Source organism: Anguilla anguilla, chromosome 5 (genome assembly GCF_013347855.1).
Source record: "Anguilla anguilla isolate fAngAng1 chromosome 5, fAngAng1.pri, whole genome shotgun sequence".
NCBI classification, from domain to species: domain Eukaryota; kingdom Metazoa; phylum Chordata; class Actinopteri; order Anguilliformes; family Anguillidae; genus Anguilla; species Anguilla anguilla.
Window position 1 is genome coordinate 43,842,148 of NC_049205.1, and position 20,973 is coordinate 43,863,120.

Here is a 20,973-nt window from a genome sequence, read left to right on the forward strand (position 1 = left end):
ACCCCTAGTACAGCACAGTGCACTGCACACACTGTACCCCTATTACAGCACAGTGCACTGCACACACTGTACCCCTATTACAGCACAGTGCACTACACGCACTGTACCCCTATTACCGCACAGTGCACTGCACACACTGTACCCCTATTACAGCACAGTGCACTGCACACACTGTACCCCTATTACAGCACAGTGCACTGCACACACTGTACCCCTATTACAGCACAGTGCACTACACACACTGTACCCCTATTACCGCACAGTGCACTACACACACTGTACCCCTATTACAGCACAGTGCACTACACACACTGTACCCCTATTACAGCACAGTGCACTACACACACTGTACCCCTAGTACAGCACAGTGCACTGCACACACTGTACCCCTATTACAGCACAGTGCACTGCACACACTGTACCCCTATTACAGCACAGTGCACTACACACACTGTACCCCTCTTACATCACAGTGCCCTACACACACTGTACCCCTATTACAGCACAGTGCTCTCCACACACTACCCCTCTTGTAGTACATTGTCCTTCACACACTTGTACCATTTGTCACATGGACGGCGTTCAATATTTCAATCCCTGATGTGAACTTAATTGACCACACTGCTCTGCTCAGTGACCGGTCTCATTGTAATTAAGACGTTTGACCCGTCTTCGACAAGGCCTTATTTTTAATGATGGAGGACAGAAACTTGATTGTCTCCTGGGCATTATTGGCATTGCTGAAACCCATCAGTCAATGCTGAGCAGTGACAGCATTCAATGCTATGTACAGAGAACTGAATCATAAATATTAATGTTCCTGTGCTTGACATGGCACAAACTGTTTGCATGTGCATTTAATTAAGAAGGAACAAGGAAGCTGTTTGTCTTCATTGCAGTTCTTTTGAAATCCTGTTAAATTAAATGTAAAAGAACCCCTCAGCATTTGTTTTGCAATGTCCCCACTAGCTGGTAACCAAATGCTTGTATACAGTTGTTGGAACCAGCAAAGCCCCTGTATAATTGTGATTTTGTTTCAGTCCTGACCTGTCTTTATAGATTAACTATATAATCTATTACAGGTTAAACTATATTTTTAGTTCTCAATATCAATAGCCTGTTGTGCAGTTGAATTATTTTTGCCAGTGGATTTCCAATAGGAAAGACTGCTGGTTTTGTTGATGAAAGATTAAAGTGAAAGTTTTTGTGCTACAGGGCATCTGCTCATTTCATTTTTGTTTCCGTTTTTAAAATGGTCAAATCAGTTTTTTGAGCCATGAGAGACTTTTTCTGTTAGTGTGTTTAAGCCTTATGAAATTCGTTATGTGAGATAAAATTTTAGAATGTAGTTAAATGACAGGCTTTCCAGCTGTGTATTACTGCCACTTTAAGAAACTGGAAGACTAAAGTGACTGTTAAACATTTAGCTATATTAAACATGCCCCTGTGGTTTTCCCTATGTTCTGTCTCCTGTACGCAAGGACGAGCAGGGCAAACTGGAGGTCTGACAGGGACATGGGCCTGATGAACGCGATTGGTCTTCAGCCCCGTCACCCCGCCCCCTCGGTGACGTCACAGGGTACGCAGACGCCCATCCTGCAGCTGCAGAACGCGGAGACGCAGACGGACAGGGATCTGCAGGAGCCCAGCACCTCTCAGGCCGCCACCCACGGTAGGAGCTTCTCCCCTGGCCTTGGCGAAGTGCTAAATCATTTTCAAAAAAACTGAGAAGACTACTACTTTTCCCCCATTTGCTCCTGCTTCAGTGATGTAGCAGATAGGATTTCTTGGAATTGTTGCAGTCCATGAGAAAAGCAGATGGAGTTATAACGGTGCCTTAAAAAAAAGGAAAGAAGCGTTTCTCAGTACTGAGATTATTTTTCTCAAAATACGCATATTACATGTCACGTTATTTATTTTCAATTTCACACTGTTTTTGTGGCAGACAATTGGCTTGCTTCACGTTATGCTTACATGCGCGTTGTTATTTTCATGGAAGACACCGGTCTTTAATGGGATATTCCTGTTATGGTCATGCTTTTTTCATACCTGGAAAACACTGGACTTTTTTTGAAAGGATATTCGGGGTATTCACATTACACAGTACAGTCATTCAGTTTATTTTTAGAGAATTCTGGCCAATGCAGTGATACAGTATTCTATTTTCTTGAAAAGCATGACAGTAAAACCTCAGTCTGTCCCGAATTTTGAATACAGTCTCAATCTTGTCAGCTCTCTAAAATGTCTTGTTCAATTAATTAAGGGGTTGTATTTATTAGATAGTTTATTTATGCACCAAACGTCCTGAGGATGCAAAATATTGGGGTCGTATCAGTATCGGGAAATAATAGCTTACAACAGAACTTCCCGAATCTATGGCTTATGATGGGCAGATAAGACATGTGTACATTTGTCAGAGTGGTGATGCATTTTATGTGCTGCTGATAAAGTAAATCAAGACAAAATGCCCCTAAAGTAACCATAATCATAGTCATCTGAACCTGCTTTATTCATTACCTATTTTTAATTTATAATTCTTTACCAGGCAAACACAAGAAAAGCCGTACAAAGACTCAGCAGTTCTCTAGACCCACGCTCTGCTTAAAAAGTCAACAACTGGAAATGTTTTGTTATACAAATAAAATTTAAATACTGCCTTCCTAAGTAAGTTGATACCTTTGCTCATTTACTTCTTCCTTGAAAATGAAAGAGTGGATTCAGGTTGCATTTGAGCTAGAATGTACAAGAAGGGATGCATTGATATCACTACTGGCCAGTATTGTCAGTCAAAGATCAATGATGGAATTTATGTATTGTGCATCTAATATTCATAATGCATTTAATGTATATTGGGGGTAGTGATGATAGTATCTGTCCGGTTAACTGGTAGGCCTATTTGTCTCCAACCTGCTGTGATAGCCCTCTACAGGCCTTGAAATGAATTCAGTGCTTTAAATAGGTGCATACGGCTCCTGTAGGGGAGACTGTACCATTAGCATACAACCATGTAGGTTTTAGAGGCTTTTCACAGGCTACCAAATAGCACCTAGGGAAGAGCAATTCAGATCTGCTGTTTGCCTTCATGTCTAAATGGGTCTATCGTGGGTTCAAGTAAAACTTAAGGAATAGCACCAGCAGGGTGGTGGTTTCCAAATCCCTGGGCTCATTTATACTTATTGAAACAAATGAAAGGTGTAAATTGGCCATCACTCCTGTGAACCGAGTAGTCATTACCCTGATAGTCTTATGTGCTGTTCGTCGATCCACCACTTGAAGTATTCCTTTCATTAAACCGTTATTGAACCGTTCGGTTTCTCTGCGGTCCTGTTGGGATTTAAATTCTTTTTAAAAAATTATGCCCGTGCAGAATGGCTTCCCATTTTCTTCTTCAGAGGACTGACATTTTCACACGTTGGTTTAATTTGCCCTTGTGAGTGCAAAGGTTCAAATGGCAGCTCACACACCTGGACGTGATGTTTGACATGTACTTTGGAGCAGAGTTCAGCGTGCTTCCATTCCATTATGACTTTTTTAAAACCAATTTCTGACCCCGATTTCTTCTCCCAATCTGAAATGGCGACTTTCCTTTGCAAGCCAGTCGCTGCTAAATCCTCCGGCAGCTGTGGAGAGGGTAGACGCACTTGCACTCTCCTTTGAAGTATACGCTGCCCACTGCTGCCATTCATTGATTACCGTAGGCAGACTGCTAGTGCAAGATCACCCAGAGGAGCTGGTCTTACGCAGTGAGACTGATACAGACCTTCTGAAATGAACCTACCGTCGCTAATTATGCGCTGCCCAGCATGGCTTCAGCAGCACGGTCAGGATTCGTAACCAGACTGCGGGGTGCACCACGCACAGAAACCCAGTGTTTTAAATAGAATGAGCCACCCAACTGCCGACGCCCATCACCACTTAAGCTGAATACTATATTGTAGTCCATCAAAATTTGATATCCACCCAAGACTTGGTCATACACCCCTTTTGCAGTCGATGGGTTAAGATTGTGCTCTGTGCTTCAGCGGCTAGTGTTGAAATTGGATAAGGGAAATCCACTCGTTCTTTTTTTCCCAGAGAATTGTTATTTTCAGATACACCTTGTGGCCTCCGCCTGCCAGTAATTGATAGTGATAACATTGTACAGTCGATTACAGTAAATAATTAGATGGGTCGTTGCTGTAAAGTGACCTCATTACTTGCGATTGCACGGACTACGGGTCCTGTAGGGATTTCTGAAGGGGCTACTAGCGTATGTGGCGCTGTTGGAGGCTAATAACAAGAAGTTGGGGACAGGATGAGGGATGAAGGGGGATTAAATGTAATGGACAGAAAAGCCTCCTCGGTCACTGATCCCCCTTGGGAGCCTGTGCCATCAGAGTCCTGATCCCAGTTGTGTAAAAGTGTGAGCTTTCCGTGCAGGCTTATGTTGATGAGGCTGCAGTCCATAAAGGACTTGTGGCAGTCCCTCTGAAAAGAAATGGGGTTGGCTTCATGAACTGAACTGTAACGCAAGCCTGGTCTGAAAGTCATTTAACCCAGGGCCATTTATTCCTGTATACATTATCCTGTGTCAGTTTGTATATCAGTTTATTAAGGATCATGTTTAAAGTTCCCTGGAAGTTTCAGTCTTTATTTTCCTGTTTTTTGAACCCAATGACATGTGTCCCAGGTGATGGAGATCCTCCTCTGGAGTTGATTCGAGGCCAGGCCATAATTATCTTTGTTAATTGTGCTGGTGTCATTATGTTGTATTCTGATTGAAATGTTCTAAAGGCACAAGTAATTCCAAGAACTTGATTATTATTTCATAACAAACTTTTCATCCTGGAATTGGCTATACAACTGTTGAAATTTGCAGACAGTTCACTGAAATTTATGTCTGAAGTGTTACTTTGGTCTTTATCAACCAGAAATATACCTTTTCTTTCTTAACTTTTTACTACATTTTTCACTTTAGCATTCAGTGCACCTGTTGCACATTAACACAGGAGATGTCCCGGGTTTCATAAACGCATGCAGTCTACTGCATATAAAGGCTTTAGTTTCAGCTTTGTTTCCAGCGTCTGTTTATTTGGTTGTAGTTTGTAAAATATACATCTTGGTCATCCAAAATTGGTTGCATGCTGAGCTGAAATTCTGATCGATTGGATTCCTAAATGGTACTATAGACTCTTTTTTTTTTTACTGAACACGGGAGGGAGAATGTTAAAAGCACAAATTGCAGCGAGCCAAACCTGCATTGCGAGAAAATGAAACACTTCGTTGAAGCAGAAAGACACTTTCTCGATTGGCCACCGTTAAGTCTGGCGGTGTTCTCAGGTGGACAGCTCAGTGTCCTTGGGCCCAGGTACCTCAGCCTGAGAGAGCACTGCGGAACACGAGGCTTCGCTTAACGGCAGAAACGCTTAACGAGCCGAAGGAGCGCTGTCCTGTGTCCCGCCGGGGATGGCCTAATTTTCATTTGTAATACCTGTGAACGTGTGCACCTCACCGCGTGGTAAAGCCATTTCTTGCCATTGCTGAATTATTAGGCAAATTACTTCTGTCTTTATGAGACCCCAGAAAGGACAACCTTTCGCCCCAATACGCAAATAAGGGTTCCGCTTTTGGCAGGAACTTCTCACCTGGTGTCAGGGAGTACTGGGCTATATTTGTGCAATTGCCATTCAGGAGGACAAAGGCCAGTGCAATAACACTTTAGCTTTTTCTCATATTAAGGTGATTTAACAGCCTCCCACTGCTTGACGGATCTCTGCAGAAAAGCATGGTTTAATAGTTTTTTTTTTTTTTTTTTTACAGAAGAACTGCCTTAACATGATGAAAGAGTATTTTTAAAGTGTTGCGCTGTGTTCTCCTCCACAAAACCTGCTGGAACATCAGCACAGCTTGGCAAATTGTTCAGGGTCAGATGGTGGCATATCATTAGCCTGGGTAAACAAATATATTGTTCAGGAACTTTTTCCTCTACGCCCACCAGTTGTTGATTTGACTCTTGGTTGCATTTAATGAACTCATGAATATTCAAAAGGATTGATGCTGAATTATTTTTTGAATTATATTACTTTTTTTGTTGTTTTATCTTATTGGCTCACTTTGTCTTTTTCAGATTTGTTTAGGACTAAAAGGAGGTTTTTATAACCATTGCGGGTCCATTCAGAGGGGAATTGGTTTGGTCCTTGATGGGTAATGTTGTTTTAGATGCAAAGTAGAAATATTGTTTTCAAGTTCAGTTTGCAAATGACACAGGTTGTTCAATGTCTTACGTTTAAAATGGATTTGTTCTGACCTTTCCATTCTCCTGTGGGTTTTATCAGAAATAAATTTGTTTGAAACATTTTTCTCTTGAATATCAGCTTGGATTATGAGCATTGATGGTGAAATAATAATTTCCAGGTTCCCATATTTTTGCATGGCACTACTTTCTAAAACAAAAAAAAAAATCTTATTTTATAGTGTAACATGAGCACAGGCTGGCGAATACCTGTAAATTCAGTTAATATCGTATAGCTCTGTCCTGCCTCCACGTTCAAACTTATTACACATTTGTGCAGAGCCAAATAACCAAATATTAATCTACTAAATAACAAATATAATTATAGATTAAAACCTACAGACATATTGTACATTAGCTTGCACTACCTGACAAGTAAATCATACCACTGTCGGATATATCATCGTTTACACACATTTCCCCTATTTAAAAAAGCTGAGAGCCGCTGTGTTATTCTTTGGAGTTGCATCTCCAAATTGGAAGCTTGGCTACGGCAGTTGTGTTTTTGACATGCACTGTGCAGTTCTATATCTCAGAGGAAGCAAGTTATAGCTAGTGGTCCATTGTTGACAGCATCCAAAGTTTTCTAATACGATTTTTCTAATAGTACTTTACATTTTTGGAAAGTAAAACAAACATCAAATTCATCAGGAGTGAATTTGCCTCATCCAGTGACCTCACATATTTCTATTTATTTAAAAATCATCAGTTGATTTAAAAGGACTTGATGGTGTGTTGACTGCTCTGTGAGAACTCAGAAATGTTCTCATTAACCTCTTGTAAATGGGGTTGGGCGGGGGGTGAATGGGAAGCATCAGGAGTGAGAGATTGCTCAAATCCCTCTGTGACCGATGCCTGACACCTCATCCAGTTAATCTCGCCATTGTCTCAACTGCTAAGCGTTTAACCCTTGAGTGCAAATTATTGAAATGCAAGTTATTTCACAGCTGTCTGGACGAAAAAGTGAGGTTGCTGTGTGGGCGTAGGAGAGGATGCAAGGACAGCTCAGCGAACACTGCCACATGACCACCTTCAGTCCAGTTTTTATGCATACTGTCACAGACGGTCATTTAAAAATGCACAAGCATGCAAATGCACTTACGATGTTTTGTCAAAAATCTGCATGAGCATAGCGCTTTATAATGGCCCAGTTTTGCATAAAATAACGTATGTTTGTATGAAATTGTATATGTTTGTGTATGCTCACAGATGAGCATACATTGCTGGATAAAAGTATATTTGCTGAAGGATTATTGGTGTTGGAAAGGGTGCTCCACAGGCCCAGGTGCTTTGCGTGGCTTTGTTTTGGCCGCTTCATGCCTTTCTCTCTCTCTCTCTCTCTCTCTCGCGTGCGCGAATCTCTGCCTCTCCAGCGCTATCTGTTACTGGCACCGTGCGAAATCCGTGCTCATCATGAGGACCGGCAGCCAGCCGCCGCTCTCATCTCCGCCTCAACGCTGCCGCGGAGGACACGCGTGATGTGGTCTCCCCTCAGTGCATCGATCAGACGATTATATGTACACATCTACAGGCACGCATCCCAGAAAAGGGCAGACGCGTTTGCATTTCAGCTCTGTGGATGAACACATTTACGCACGCTAATGGAATGACTCGATAACTGTTTTTGTCTTTCCTTTCAAACGAGCTCGTCAAGTGCAACAAAGAGATGTCACGAACGCGTTCATTAATGATCACTGCCAGGAGTTGTCCGCAGTGAGCCAAGCAGACACACACATGCGCGCACGCACACACACTCACACACGCGTCTGGGAAGATATCCATCCAGGATTCAGCTTGTATGACTCCCTGATTAATTAGCAGTCTTGTTAAAAGTTTGTTTTCCTTCAGGGAACTTTGGGAACTCTTGGTGTGGATGAAATGGCACATAAAAATGTTAACTCAAATTGAAGGGCCCTGTAATACACATGAACCCTTGAGGAAATGAACAAATTTAGATTTTTTTTCGGAGGGGGGTATTCCTCTGATCTTTAGCATTTGTCATTAAGTCTTCTGTTGGCAGTGCTCTTGTTCATTGTACGTAAGTGTGGAACCCTTTAGCACGTCTTAAATTCTGTACGCAGCAAGTAAACCATTCTTGCCTGTATGTATAATAGGCATTCCACAGGCCCTCAGTATTACAGAGTAAGCAGCTATTTTCCAGGTAGTTATCATTAAATGCTTGAAACCAATTTGAGATGTCTTTCATCTGTACAATAGCATCATATCATATGTGGGTAATAGATAAATTGGTAACCACCTGAGAACCAAAGCACTTCTTTGCCAGAGAGGGAGATAACACCCCTAAATCATAGCAGGCGGTTTTATTTTTATAAGTTAGTTGACGGAGAAGGAATTGTAAGCACTAGCCTAGCTCAGACCTCATTTGTAGTGTTGTTTCCATCTGTTTTAAGAGTATTCGCCGTACTCATTGGCGTTTATCTCAGTTTGTAAGCAACTCTGCCTCTTAAATGATGTGTCTCATCAAACACTTCCATTTTGTGAGCTTTCCACCTGCCAGGTCCGTAAGTAGCTTTGAACAGACAGACAAACGGTCTTTCTACTGACTCATCAGAACCCTTTCCTCCTTTCCCCCCAGTCCCGGGAGACCTGGAGACCCCCTCCACAAGCAGCGGCGGCGGCAGCGGTGCGGAGAGGAGACCCGAGACGCCCCCCCGCGCCCAGCCCCAGGACGGCAGGCCTGCCGAGACCTCCACGGAGGCCGGCACCAGCACCGCCGGCACTGGTAATACCCCCGAGCTTCCTTTCCGTGATTCCTCAGAGAGGAAATGAATCTAAACTGCACAGTAGGTCCCTCGCTTCTTCATGTCCTTCTGAAACAAGCACACTTTCTGATCCCGACCATAGTGCCGATATCACCTCCCGTGAGTGACATCCTTAAGTGCACTTTTCTGTTCCGAAGGCAACCGTGGTCCTGCGTCTCATGAAGTGACGCGGTCGATAGAAAAAAGAACGTTTTGTTTTGCTTTTCCCGATGAGTTGAACTGCCAAAAAGAGCTTTTGTTCACAGTTTCCCACACACTGTTTTTTTGTTTTCAGAGGTGGAATGGATGAATTAATAGATTGTTCTGCAGCTCAAGTCTTTGGTCGTGTTTGGCAGCTCAATTCTTTTATAGCTTTTATTTTTTTTTTTCCCAATTTTTTACCGCATGATATACAGACAGTCAGACATTCAGAGGACGGTTATATCATAATGCTGTAAGCACCGGTGTAGGCCTTCACAGGTAGGGTAGCGGGAAGTTCCAATTAGGGGGCAGCCATGTTGGCTCTGGGCTCTGCAACTCTAGGTTCTGAAGAGCTCAATCTCCACTTCCCAAGACCTGCCAGTTAAATAATGTAGGTACTGTAGTGGGAGGACTTGACATGTACCTGATATTACCTGTCGGTGCTTGGGGTAATCATATCTGTCCGCTTTAATTCTGTTTTGGCCGCTGTGTCCTTAGGCTTCCTCCAGAGCCCATGGTTTCTCCATACAGCATCACATTCTGCTAAATTTGTGGCGTGTAGCTGTGTTGTACAGGAGTAACCCCCATTACGACCTGTCTTGTCTTGCCGATCGATTCGCCAACAAGCGCCTTTTTCTTAATAATGTAATAACTATTGGGCCAACTGATATAGCTTTCTCCCCCCTGGCATCCTGTGCTTGAACTGGGAGGGTTTTTTTTTCTTTTTTTCATTTTTATTATTAATCACATTAATAACAAACCCTTGTATTAACCACAGGACCTTATTACTTGAAGGATTACATCCTGTAAACTCTCCCACCCCCTACCTTCCCCTGCCGATGTATGAATAGATCTTGCGCATCCGAGCGGATCGGATTAGTACATCGTAAACAACCATAATTTTCTCATAGATTAGCTGCTTGGCTGCTTGGGGTCTTCAAGGAGGCACAGAGTAGATTTTGCACAAAAAAAGCTCAACTTTCTTTGGACTTTGCCATACTCACCTTTGGCTGGCTCCTTCATGAACTGTAAACTAACTGGTTAGCGGGCACTGCCAGGATCAGTCCTGACTTTGGCCTACTCTAGAGCCAGCAGGACAACTCCCACCTACATACAGGACATAATTCAACCTGAGTCTACACGCCAAACTCCCCATTTTATTTTATATTATTTTATTTGACCTTTATTTAACCAGGAAAAACCCCATAGAGATAAAAATCTGTTTTGCAAGGGGGACCTGACATAAAACACTAAGTCACACGAGACTAAGTTAGACAGACAAGTTACAAACATTAAATGAAGAAAGAGACAGGAGTGTAACAGTAATTACAAGCAGTGCAGAGGTTAAAAACAGGAGCATATTTCAGTCACAGAGTCATACATTACATGAAGTCAGGAATTGAAAGAAATTTGTCAAGTTTAAGATTTTTTTGAAGATTGTTCGAACTGTTAGGTGCAAAATATCTGGAACCCAGCTTTCCAAACTGAGTATATGGATAAGGGACTTGAAAGAGTATCACATCACTGGAGCGGTGGTGATTACTATGCGTATTTATAATCAGTAGACTGCTGAGGTAGGAAATAGACCAATTATTGTTTTATAAATGAATATATACCAGTGGATCAATCTACATCTATGTAATGAAGTCAAACCATATCATTTATTTAGCAGACAACGATGGGTTAATTATTTAGCACCTAAAATGAAGCGTCTGAAGACGCGTCTCTTCAGACTGTACCTTACTTACTCTGACACTACTCCTTCGCAGGGTTACTCCCATCTTGGATCACTTGTATATTACATGTATCTTGATCTTCTAGCACTTTCATGGTAGACTGGTAGACATGGTAGACAGGGTAGACTTTCATGGCGACATAGCTCAGGAGGTAAGACCGATTGTCTGGCAGTCGGAGGGTTGCCAGTTCAAACCCCGCCCTGGGCGTGTCGAAGTGTCCTTGAGCAAGGCACCTAACTCCTAACTGCTCTGGCGAATGAGAGGCATCAATTGTAAAGCGCTTTGGATAAAAGCGCTATGTAAATGCAGTCCATTTACCATTTACCATCTTGCACTTTTGTGTTACACTTGGACGATCATCTTGATGTTGTAGGTCTTTATCTTATCTTTATCATGCCTCACTTCTAGTTACACTTGCCATAACTTTACTGACTTAGCCTATACTTTCTGCGTGAAGTAGATTTAATGTTCGTGGCTATGGACAACTGAGAATTAATGAGAATTGTATCTTATCAGACTTGTGTCCTGTAGTTGTTCCAATTACCTTCGGTATGCACTTATTGTACGTCGCTTTGGATAAAAGCGTATGCAGACTGAAATGTAATGTAATTGTTCTTTAGAGCAATTCAAATTATTCCTGAAGCACCAAGTTGTATAAAAGCCCAGCCCGATGTATGCTGTGGAAGGCTATGGACGTTAGACAAATGGCTTGATTTCAGCGTTGGCTTTCTTGTGTTATTAACACTAACAGTAAAGGAGTTACTATATTTTATGTTTGGCAGAATATGAGTTGTTCTCTTAATTGCTGGATTGTGTGTTCCCCCTTGGAAGGCTGTCAAATTTGTCTGTGGTTTCCAATTAGGCCATTTTAATTGCCCTTTCTGTTCCCTTCAATTAATCTACAGAAATAATGGTTCCAGAAATTCCAGCGGACAGCTGTGGTATTATTCCCTGCATTAAAGATGATATTGGTGTCTGGCATTCACAGTCTGCAAGGAAAGGAGCAGTGAATCCTGGGAACTTATAAAACTTTATTAGCTGACCCGCTATATATTGATATTAAGATAGAAAGGGGAAGGAGAAAAGGCGGAAAACATACGGTCGTGAACTTAAGTGGAACAAGCACCAGGGTCCTATGAAACCGTTCTCTGGTAATTTTTCTGTGTACGTGCATGCCTGTGTGTGTGTGTGTGTGTGTGTGTGTGAGGTCTAAAATCAGCAGACTGTAAAATGTGGAGAGAAAAGAGCTAATTGTTTGATGCGATTGTGTGTTTAAGAGCCTTTTATCCAGGCTTGTTTTTCACTGAAGCAGAGGCCAGCAGAGGTAAGACTTGGTTGTGTGAGTCTCCCTGCAGGCGCTCTCGCTGGCTGAGAGGTGGTTTCATTCTCTCCCCCCTCGCCCCCCAGGGGAGGCCTCCGAGTACGGCTCCAGCGAGGACGCCCTGTCGCGGATCCGCCGGCTGATCGCCGAAGGCGGGATGACGGCCGTGGTGCAGCGGGAGCAGAGCACCACCATGGCCTCCATGGGCGGCTTCGGCAACAACATCGTGGTGAGCCACCGCATCCACCGCGGCTCGCAGACCGGGGCGGACCAGGGCGGGGCCCGGGGCCCCCGGGGCAACGGCGGGCCGCGCAACAACAACGACGACAACGACGACGACCCCCCCGCCTCCCCGCCCGGCCCCTCCACCTCTTACCGCTTCTCCGGCGCCGCCGCCCGCACCCCCGGTGAACACGTCCGCGGCCACACCCGCATCCTGGCCCCCGCGCTGCGGCTGACCGACGGGCTGCCCGGCCCCCCCGAGCGCGCCGGTGCGGCGGCGGTGGCGGCCCTGCAGTTCCCCCCCGACTTCGCCCCCCGCGTGGGGCCCGGGGCGGAGCTCGCCGCGCCCATGGACATAGACGACGTGTTTGAGAGCGGCCGCTTGGGCTCCTCCTCGCCTTCCTCCTCCTCCTCTTCCTCCTCCTCTTCCTTCTCCCCCGACTCCTCCCCTTCCGTCAACACCAACAACAATAACAATGGCGGCCTCGGCGGCGGCGGTGACCAGCTGGGCGACCCTTACAGCAGGTAGATTGGCGCCCTGGCATCCAGCTGCTGAGGCGCACACGGGCCCGTGGCCAGTGGGCAGCTTAGAGGCGTGGGCAGCCAGTGGGCACTGGAGACCTGCGTCAGAGACAGTGTTACAGACACAGGGGCGGTTTCTGTTCGATCTGACCCGGTGGCGTCCGCTCCACCCTCAGCCTTACTTGCTCGAGTATAGGTGCTGATATTTCTTGGGGCTCCCCCTCCCCTGCCTGTGCCCACCACACTAACCCATGAAAAAAAAAAAAACACGCAAAGCCCGACCCCATCCCTTCCTCTTCTTCTGTTACTGATGTTTTTCTAAAGCTATGGTATTTATTCAGGTCCTGGGGTGGTGTCCATTTATTTACATTGCACTTAAGAGTTTTGCTCAGACCCAGTCGAGAAAGAGAACCTAGTACTATGATCATTCCATGTCAAAGAGTTGTACTTGAATTATTTTACTACTAGGGCACCTGAGCTGGGTTTGCAATCCTTCTAATCCACGTAGGCCTGGAAAGCAAAGGTTAGTGCGTCCGAAGTGCCATGTAACTACATGATAGCAACACCTTACGGTCTCTTAAGAAATGTAGACGTTTTACAGAGGTCTACAGCAGTCAGTGCCATGTGATTAAATGCAGTCTCTTTAAAAAAAAATTACAAAAAAAAAGGCATAACATTACCAGCCCAGCAGCTGTGAGGTCAAATGTTTCTTAGCTGTAAAAAGAAAAAAAAAAGAAGAAGAAAAAAGAAAAAAAAAATGCTGTTGGCGCACTCTTGTTATATAACGCATTGATACAGTTGACTAATGGTTTGCTGCTTTCCCGCTGGAAACAGCAAGAGCTAAGCCAAGGTTCTCATGATGAGGACGACATACCTTGGTCCCTTCTTGCAGCTTCTTCCATTTTCATCCCCAGAATAAATTGCACGTCTGGTTCTTGCAATGTTTTGTTGCGGCAGATTAAAGCTACCGTGGCCACATTCCTTGAAGTGCGAAACGAAAAAAGAAAAAAAAATGCTGTTGAAAATCAAAAAGATCGAACATTTTCCATTACTCTGATAACAGAAGTACCTGTAAAAGCATGTTTTCTGTAATGCTGCATCTAACAATTAACAAGGGAGCACTATAAATATTGAAATGTCGTGTTTTGCTGATGGAACGTACAGTATAGGTCGGAAACACACCTTGCAAAGGTATCATAGTTTTTAAAATAAAAAAAGGAAAAAAAAAAAGAAAAAAAAAGACAAGCGTGCCGTAGTCCTTAAGGACGGAGGTTCACTCTGATAAGCACCATCCTTCCTGTCTTGTTGCACTAGCAGTTTTGGACCAGTGGACCAGTGGTGAGGGTTAGCGTCAGGACCGTCCCCTCCCCCCCCTTCGATGTACTGTAAACGTCCGGATGTGGAATCCGATCTGCGCCAGCCACTGGTCCTCAACAGAAAAACTTGATCTCTTACGACCCGAGGTCGTTACCACTAGAATTCAGTGAAACTTGACGGTTGACAAAACCCCCACCCTGCCCCCGCCACCCCACCCCAAAGACTTGACAGCAGGTTTGAGGGTTAGGGAAACTCTTAAAGCCTTAAGAGCACTGGGGGAGGTAGGGAGCGTTCACAAAGCAAACGGGGGGCCTCTGTCGAGGCCTTCAGCCAAGTCCCAGCTCCAGCAAAAAGCAGCGCTCAGACGCTCTGTAGAAGAGCACGTGTGTATGTGTGTGTGTGTGTGTGTTCGCGCGCGCGCAGGGGGGACTGACAGCGGGCTAATGTAGCATCGGTTCAGACGGCTCTGCATCGATGCTGCTGTCGGCTAGTTTGACCCGGGGCGGAAAAAAAAAGGCTGTGAATGTGAATAATGGCCGTCCACTGAATATGCTGATCACAGAACAAAGCGAGTCCCTGCTGAACCGTAGGTCGAAAGAAGAAACTTGAATTTCTCAGTCCCTGTTTTTATGCAGTCCGTCACTGCCCGGCCTACCTACCGAGCTGCAGATCAAAGCCTGGTCTCCGGCACTGTCTGGCTAGCGTCTCTGGCCAGGCCGCGTCCAGAGCTCGGCTTACATTTCAGTCGTGTGTCTGAGGAAATTTAGCTCTCGGCTACTCGGCTATAGAGGGGGTCCCGTTCCCCAGAGCTCTAGCAACCAACAGCAGCGCCCCCCCTTCCCCCGATGGTGTGGTCAGACCCCTCTGCCTTATCTCGCCAGCCAGGCCCGTAGACTTGAAGTACACCCTCCGTTGTCCTTTTTAAGAACAAATGTGATGCTCTAGACACAATACGTCTGAAAACCAGAAAATGCACTCAAAACAGTGGCATATAATATAAACAAAGTGGGAAAAAAAATGGTATGCTTTAGCTATCCAACAGAAGCCAATTTTTATATAACCATACACATTAGTATGATTTGTTTTTGCAAGGTTTATTTTTTTTTTTGTTTTTTTTTTTGTTTTTTTAAATGCTATTTATTGTGAGATATGAGAAAGTAACAGACAACCATGTCACTGTACCATCTGTTTTGAGTATCTTTGTTTGGAAAACAGAATGAAGGAACCGTTTCGAATGGGTTGGTATGTGGGCAGTGGAGGACTCTTCTAGGCAGAGCTCAGCAAGTTATTAACTGCATGACTGGAAGCCGCAGTTACGCTCACGGAAGAGTAGGAAAAGTTACAACAAAAAAAAAAAAAAAAACTGAAAAATGTGGCGAGTGGGTGGCTTGTAAGAAGCATTACACTTTTTTTTGGAATGTTCCCCCTGGCTTTACTTGATTAACTGGACTTCTTTAAAGCACTCTGGCTATTGTTTTTAATGGTAGATCGTCTGTGTTTTTGTTGTCGATCCTGTTAAATCCCCCCCTTTTTTTGTCCATCTCTAGTCTTCCCCTGAGACAAATGGGTACATCTCTGTACATAATGCAGATCTCACACACACACACACACACACACACACACACAGCACACAGAAGAAATCTGTCTCACAATCCGTGGCAGTTTTATGATACCAGACAGTAATGTTGGTTAATTTTAATTCAAATTGTACTTTATGATTTTGTTTTCTTTCTTGAAGAGAAGTTGATAGACTTCACTTACAAGAATGTACCATGCTGGCCTGGGAATAAGCACTGTATGTGTGTGCACCCAGATGTGGGCTGGTGACCAATGATCCTAATGAAACTGTCATACTAAAGATAAAACTGGGACAGTGTGGAACGAATTAATTTCCTTTTATTTGCATCATGCCTGCATCTGGGGTGCTATGTTTCAGTATTCCCATCATCTGACACAATTCAACAAAACCCAAACTTGAAAACAAAATATGTTCAGAATCTTGCGATAGCCATTATTTTTATTATTTAGTTTTTTTTTTTTGTTTTTTTTTTTGCTGGATTTAGTTTGAACCATGATGGTGTAGTTTACAGCAGTTCTTGTAATCAGGTGGCAGTGTATAGTGAGAGGGGTAGTCCATCCAAGCAAAGTTACTGTGCAGATCATTTGTGTTTCTGAAGTGCCGAGTCAGTCCAGGTGAAATACCGGTGGAGCTATCCGTCAATCAAGGTTGGACACCTCAGGCCATTATTTTTAATCGTGCCTGAATTTTACACCTTTGAATGAAAAGGGTCCGTGTCACTGAGGAAACGTTGTTGCCATGACAACTTTTTTTTTTTTTTAACAGGCAGCAGTGGCAGAAAGTATACAAAGAATAAAACAAAAGAAAAATGCATGCCTCAGACAACTTGTTTTGTGCCTTGAGGATGGTACATAGCGGACATGACTGACCTGCTAACGGAGCTGGGTTATCCGGGCTCTTGTGGACATATAGTTCTGCTATGTTTCCATAGCGATTGCTAACCGGGCCTTTATTTGAAGTTGAATGTATGCTTCACACAGCCACAAAAGGATTTAATCTTGTATATAAGTGGTTTGACAATTAGCAGTGATTTTTGTTGTTTGTCGTTTTTTCTTTTTTCTTCGTGTTTTGGAGTTTTTTATATTTTGAAACGAAGAGGCTTCGCTGAGTTCTGTAGTCGGTGTGCTTGAGTAACGGACAATCGGGAAAAGGCGTGTCGAACCCACTTGCTTTAAGGATCGTGCAGACTGAATGCGGATTAGATCCTTTTTACACACGCGCCCGCGCGCACACGCACACATACGCACACACACACACTTATATGTGAGTTGTAAATAAACTAACGTGTTAAAAGTTGAGTTGAGGAAAGGTGGATTCATGGTTCAGTCCTTATGTAATATATGTAATATACAGCCAATGCATACATGGTTATCGAATTACTTGAACACTGCAACGGTAACCACGGTTTTGTTTTTGTTTGTTTTGGAAATTTCAGTTGCTTTCTTGTCTTTTACTGAAGTCATCCAAACGGTGGGAGGTCGGAATATCACTGCTAATTTCAAACCTTGTCTTTTGGTGTGTAAAGTATACATTTGTGTGTTTTGTTTTGTTTTTTTTTTTGTTCCTCTGGGAATGGCGTGATTTTGCAGGTCATTATCAGTGGTTTCCTCCACTGGTTAAAATTAATTCAGAAAGTGTGCTAATTATTTAAGGATGCAGGCCTTGTGGGCTTGTATGCATCTGACATTAAGGCCATTGCGGGAAGGACTCTTCTCCTTTCGTGTAGTACAGTACTTAGGTTTTTGGCCTCAGACTGCTGGAAGAAGTAGACAGTGGAGCAGGTGCATTTTAAAAGAGGAAAAATGCATTCATAAGTTGCAAGTTGTCACCTAATCTTGTTTGAACACTCCACCATCAATTTGCTACTGTATATGCGCAAGTCTGAACCAGTCTAAAAACATAACATAGGGCATCTCACAGCTTCTGCGTCATCACTGGTCTTTCTGTTGTGAAATCTGACTTGATCGACAAGATACTTTCTCATCACTGTTTTCCGATTGACTCATGACCAGAATGAGTTTTTGTTTTCAGTGTTGTGTTTTCTTCTGAACACATTAGCCTTCCAAGCCTTAAATGTTTTTTAGTTTTTTTTTCCCTCCATTTTTTTTGTATGGTCCCTGAAAAAGTATACCTCTGACTGTACATCAAGAAAATGTTTACATCCCTTTGTCATGAAGGCAAACTTGCGGGACCGACACTTGTCAGGTCCTGTACAGCATTGCTCAATTCGACAGATTCAAATCAAAGTATACACAATCAAGAATTTTTTCCCCTCAATTTCTTCACAACCCAAATGTAATGGAACTCCTCAGTGTTCCAACCAAAAGTTTAGTAAATGCTGATAGGGGTTTTTCACTCATTAAGTTTAATTTTACTCTTTTAGCCAGTTTTTAAGGTTTTTTTTGTTTGTGTGTCACCAATCACCATGTACAGAAATGCCTTGAAGTGGTTTTTGGTTCATTATGTGGAGTTTGAACCTGATTTGTTATTTTTCAGCATTGTTGCTTTTGGTTTTATGGTGGAATGTCATCTTGTGATCAGGAAGAAATGGAGCTCGTTGGGAGTGATTGTTTCTCCTTTGAATTGAGTTAAGCTAAACCATTGTGTTGAATTAAAGAGGGTAGATATACTGCCACACTTGCAGCTTGTCAGATATGTAGCACACTCATCAGTGGTTCATTTTCACTGTTCATCTGTTGCAGTATATGCCGTACACTACCTACATAGTCTTGGTTAATTGTTTTATATTTGCTGGTTTGCTTTCCATCAGATTTCATATCTTTGTATATTACACATACACATTCTCTCATCCGGTTTTTCTATCTGCTCCGCCCTACGGAATGGGATATGCAAATTTTAATTTTTCATTTTATTTTAATAACTCAATATGTAATTGGATTTGCACAACACTTAACTTGAATATAAGGATTTCAGCACTAGGCTCTGCTAACCACTTTTTATCATGACAATGAAACATGGTATATGCTTACGAATATTCAACAGGTTAACTGCACAACTTTGCTTACATAGGCTGTCTCGGAAAATGTAATCTTTGTTTCTTGAAAATGCAGTAGAAAGACGAGATTCATTGCACCGTCCTTCAGCTGTTCCTTTACATGCATTTTGTAACCCTCCAAGGGGGCTTTTTTTTGTTTTGTTTTTTTTTTTTGTGCAGAGCAGGTTTCATGTACCTGGTATCTTTCTCTCCCTTGTCTGCATGTTATCTGCTGACTGTATGTGTAGTTAACAAGGAAGTGTCTTTTTTGTAGGAAACAATGTGATTTAAGGGTTTTTGTATCTATATTTTAGAAGCAAAATGGAGAATAATAGTCAAAGTGCAACTAAGTGCTGTGGGAACACCAAAGATAATGAAAATAAATAATAAAAAAGGAAACTTGAAAAGAGGTATCCGTCTGCTTATTCTGCGACAGTGTGTCCTACATCTGCTTGAAGGAAATGGCTTGCGGAAGTTCCGGCAGTTCTCGGGCGTTTTACAAGGGCACTTTTCTCCAGTGCTTTCGTAACAATCTGTAATAATTATTGGTTAGCGTGCATTTTGATTTGAAACGGAATAGCTAATTGCACTCATGGGAGGATGTTTTTTTTTTTTTTGGTTTGGAGTGCTTTTCAGCTGGTGCCACAGAGAAGAGGGCGCATTTCTCAGAGACAAACTTGAGACACTCATCCATTAGCATCATCAAGGAATCCTGCAAAACAGTGCAGCAGATACACTTTCATGTGCCTGGCGCCAGCTACACGTCCCTAACTTGATAGATTCTGAACAAACAAGTCAAGAATTTAAACTGCTCCTACCTCAGGGATTTCCAAACCATCTGAGCTCATGATGTAATTAATGAGCAAATATTTTATGTGACTTAACACTTGTAGTCAAAACTTGATAAGTAGTCAAATACATGTTTAAAGAGGTTTAACTTACATGAGGAACTGTGTGTGCTATAGCTAGTGCAGTATGTGCAATAGATACTGTATTTAATTTTAATGGTGTCGATGCTAGAAAATGTACTAGTCATAGTAAGATATTCCTGTTTTGTACATTCAAAGCAACCTCAATCCTTCCGACAGCCTACCACTTTTTCTCAACCCACAGAGTGGGAACCACTGCCCTACATCTAGGCTATTCCATGCCGCAACACTCAATTTGCCATGTAATATGTCTCTGAGCTTAAGCTTCTATTTCCTCTGCTACCGTTATCCTGAAATCAGGTGAATTCAATTGACTGATGAGTACTAATGTTTTCTAAAAGTTACTCCTGTTTCTGCACAGGAGTGATGTTTGGAACAAATATAAAAATATATTTTATCCAAGTTAAAATTTGTAGTTGGCAAGTAAAAAGGCATTCTTTCAATGTTGAAAGCCCTGAAAGGTCTACGTTTTTGTTCAAATGTAGCCTGCATGTCCATAGTCTTCACTGCAAGAAACTGGTAAGCAAATGCCCCAGTCACATTCAGCCAGGCCCCTGTCTGGGTTTAAAGGAAGAAAAGGGGATTGTTTCTACAGCAGTTGTGGCCATTAGCATCCACTTTGAAGCAGTGACAGCTCTTTTCCCGCTAAAAGCTTGAGGAATTTGGTGAGCAAATGCGTGTCCGATTAGAAAATTTCAAAAGCTTTTGAGGCAAGAAGGCAGCATAAAGAGTTTCCTCTGAGGGGTTGGGGAGTTGGGGTTTCAATGACCTACTCAGCTTTTATTTTCTTTTTTTCATTTCAGTCTGGAGATGAACAAAGACGTTGTCTGTCTGAGATGCCATTCCTTGCTGCATTCCATTCCTTGGTCTGTCAGAAGGGGGGGACAGAGTTTTGGGAGGCACACGTTCCTGGGTTAAGCAAAACAAGCGGAAGTTGACTGAACCAGAGTGAACATGGTGGGGACACTCCTCGTAATCCTAGATTACAGGAGCCTGGAAATGTCTTCACCCGAAATCGCGCTAAATTTTGTGGCTGTGACTAGGAATGGTAATGGGCAGCTAGGTGAGTCTGACATCCAAGTGTGGCTCGCCTCTGCAATGTTATTAGCCCCTATACC

General features: G+C 43.1%; 1 protein-coding gene across 2 annotated transcripts in view; it reads left to right on the forward strand.

Moving 5' to 3' along the window:
- Positions 1-19,331, forward strand: part of LOC118227463 (activating molecule in BECN1-regulated autophagy protein 1-like) — a 107,800-nt gene extending 88,469 nt beyond the window's left edge. Inside the window, exons 17-19 of one of the 2 annotated variants that reach the window (XM_035417958.1) lie at positions 1,467-1,672; positions 8,868-9,014; positions 12,378-19,331. In XM_035417958.1, coding sequence (XP_035273849.1) covers positions 1,467-1,672; positions 8,868-9,014; positions 12,378-13,042 — 1,018 coding nt within the window. In that variant the 3' untranslated portion in view covers positions 13,043-19,331. The remainder of the gene's footprint in view (positions 1-1,466; positions 1,673-8,867; positions 9,015-12,377) is intronic. The other variant, XM_035417959.1, reaches the window with a different exon arrangement.
- The last annotated feature ends 1,642 nt before the right edge of the window (positions 19,332-20,973 follow it).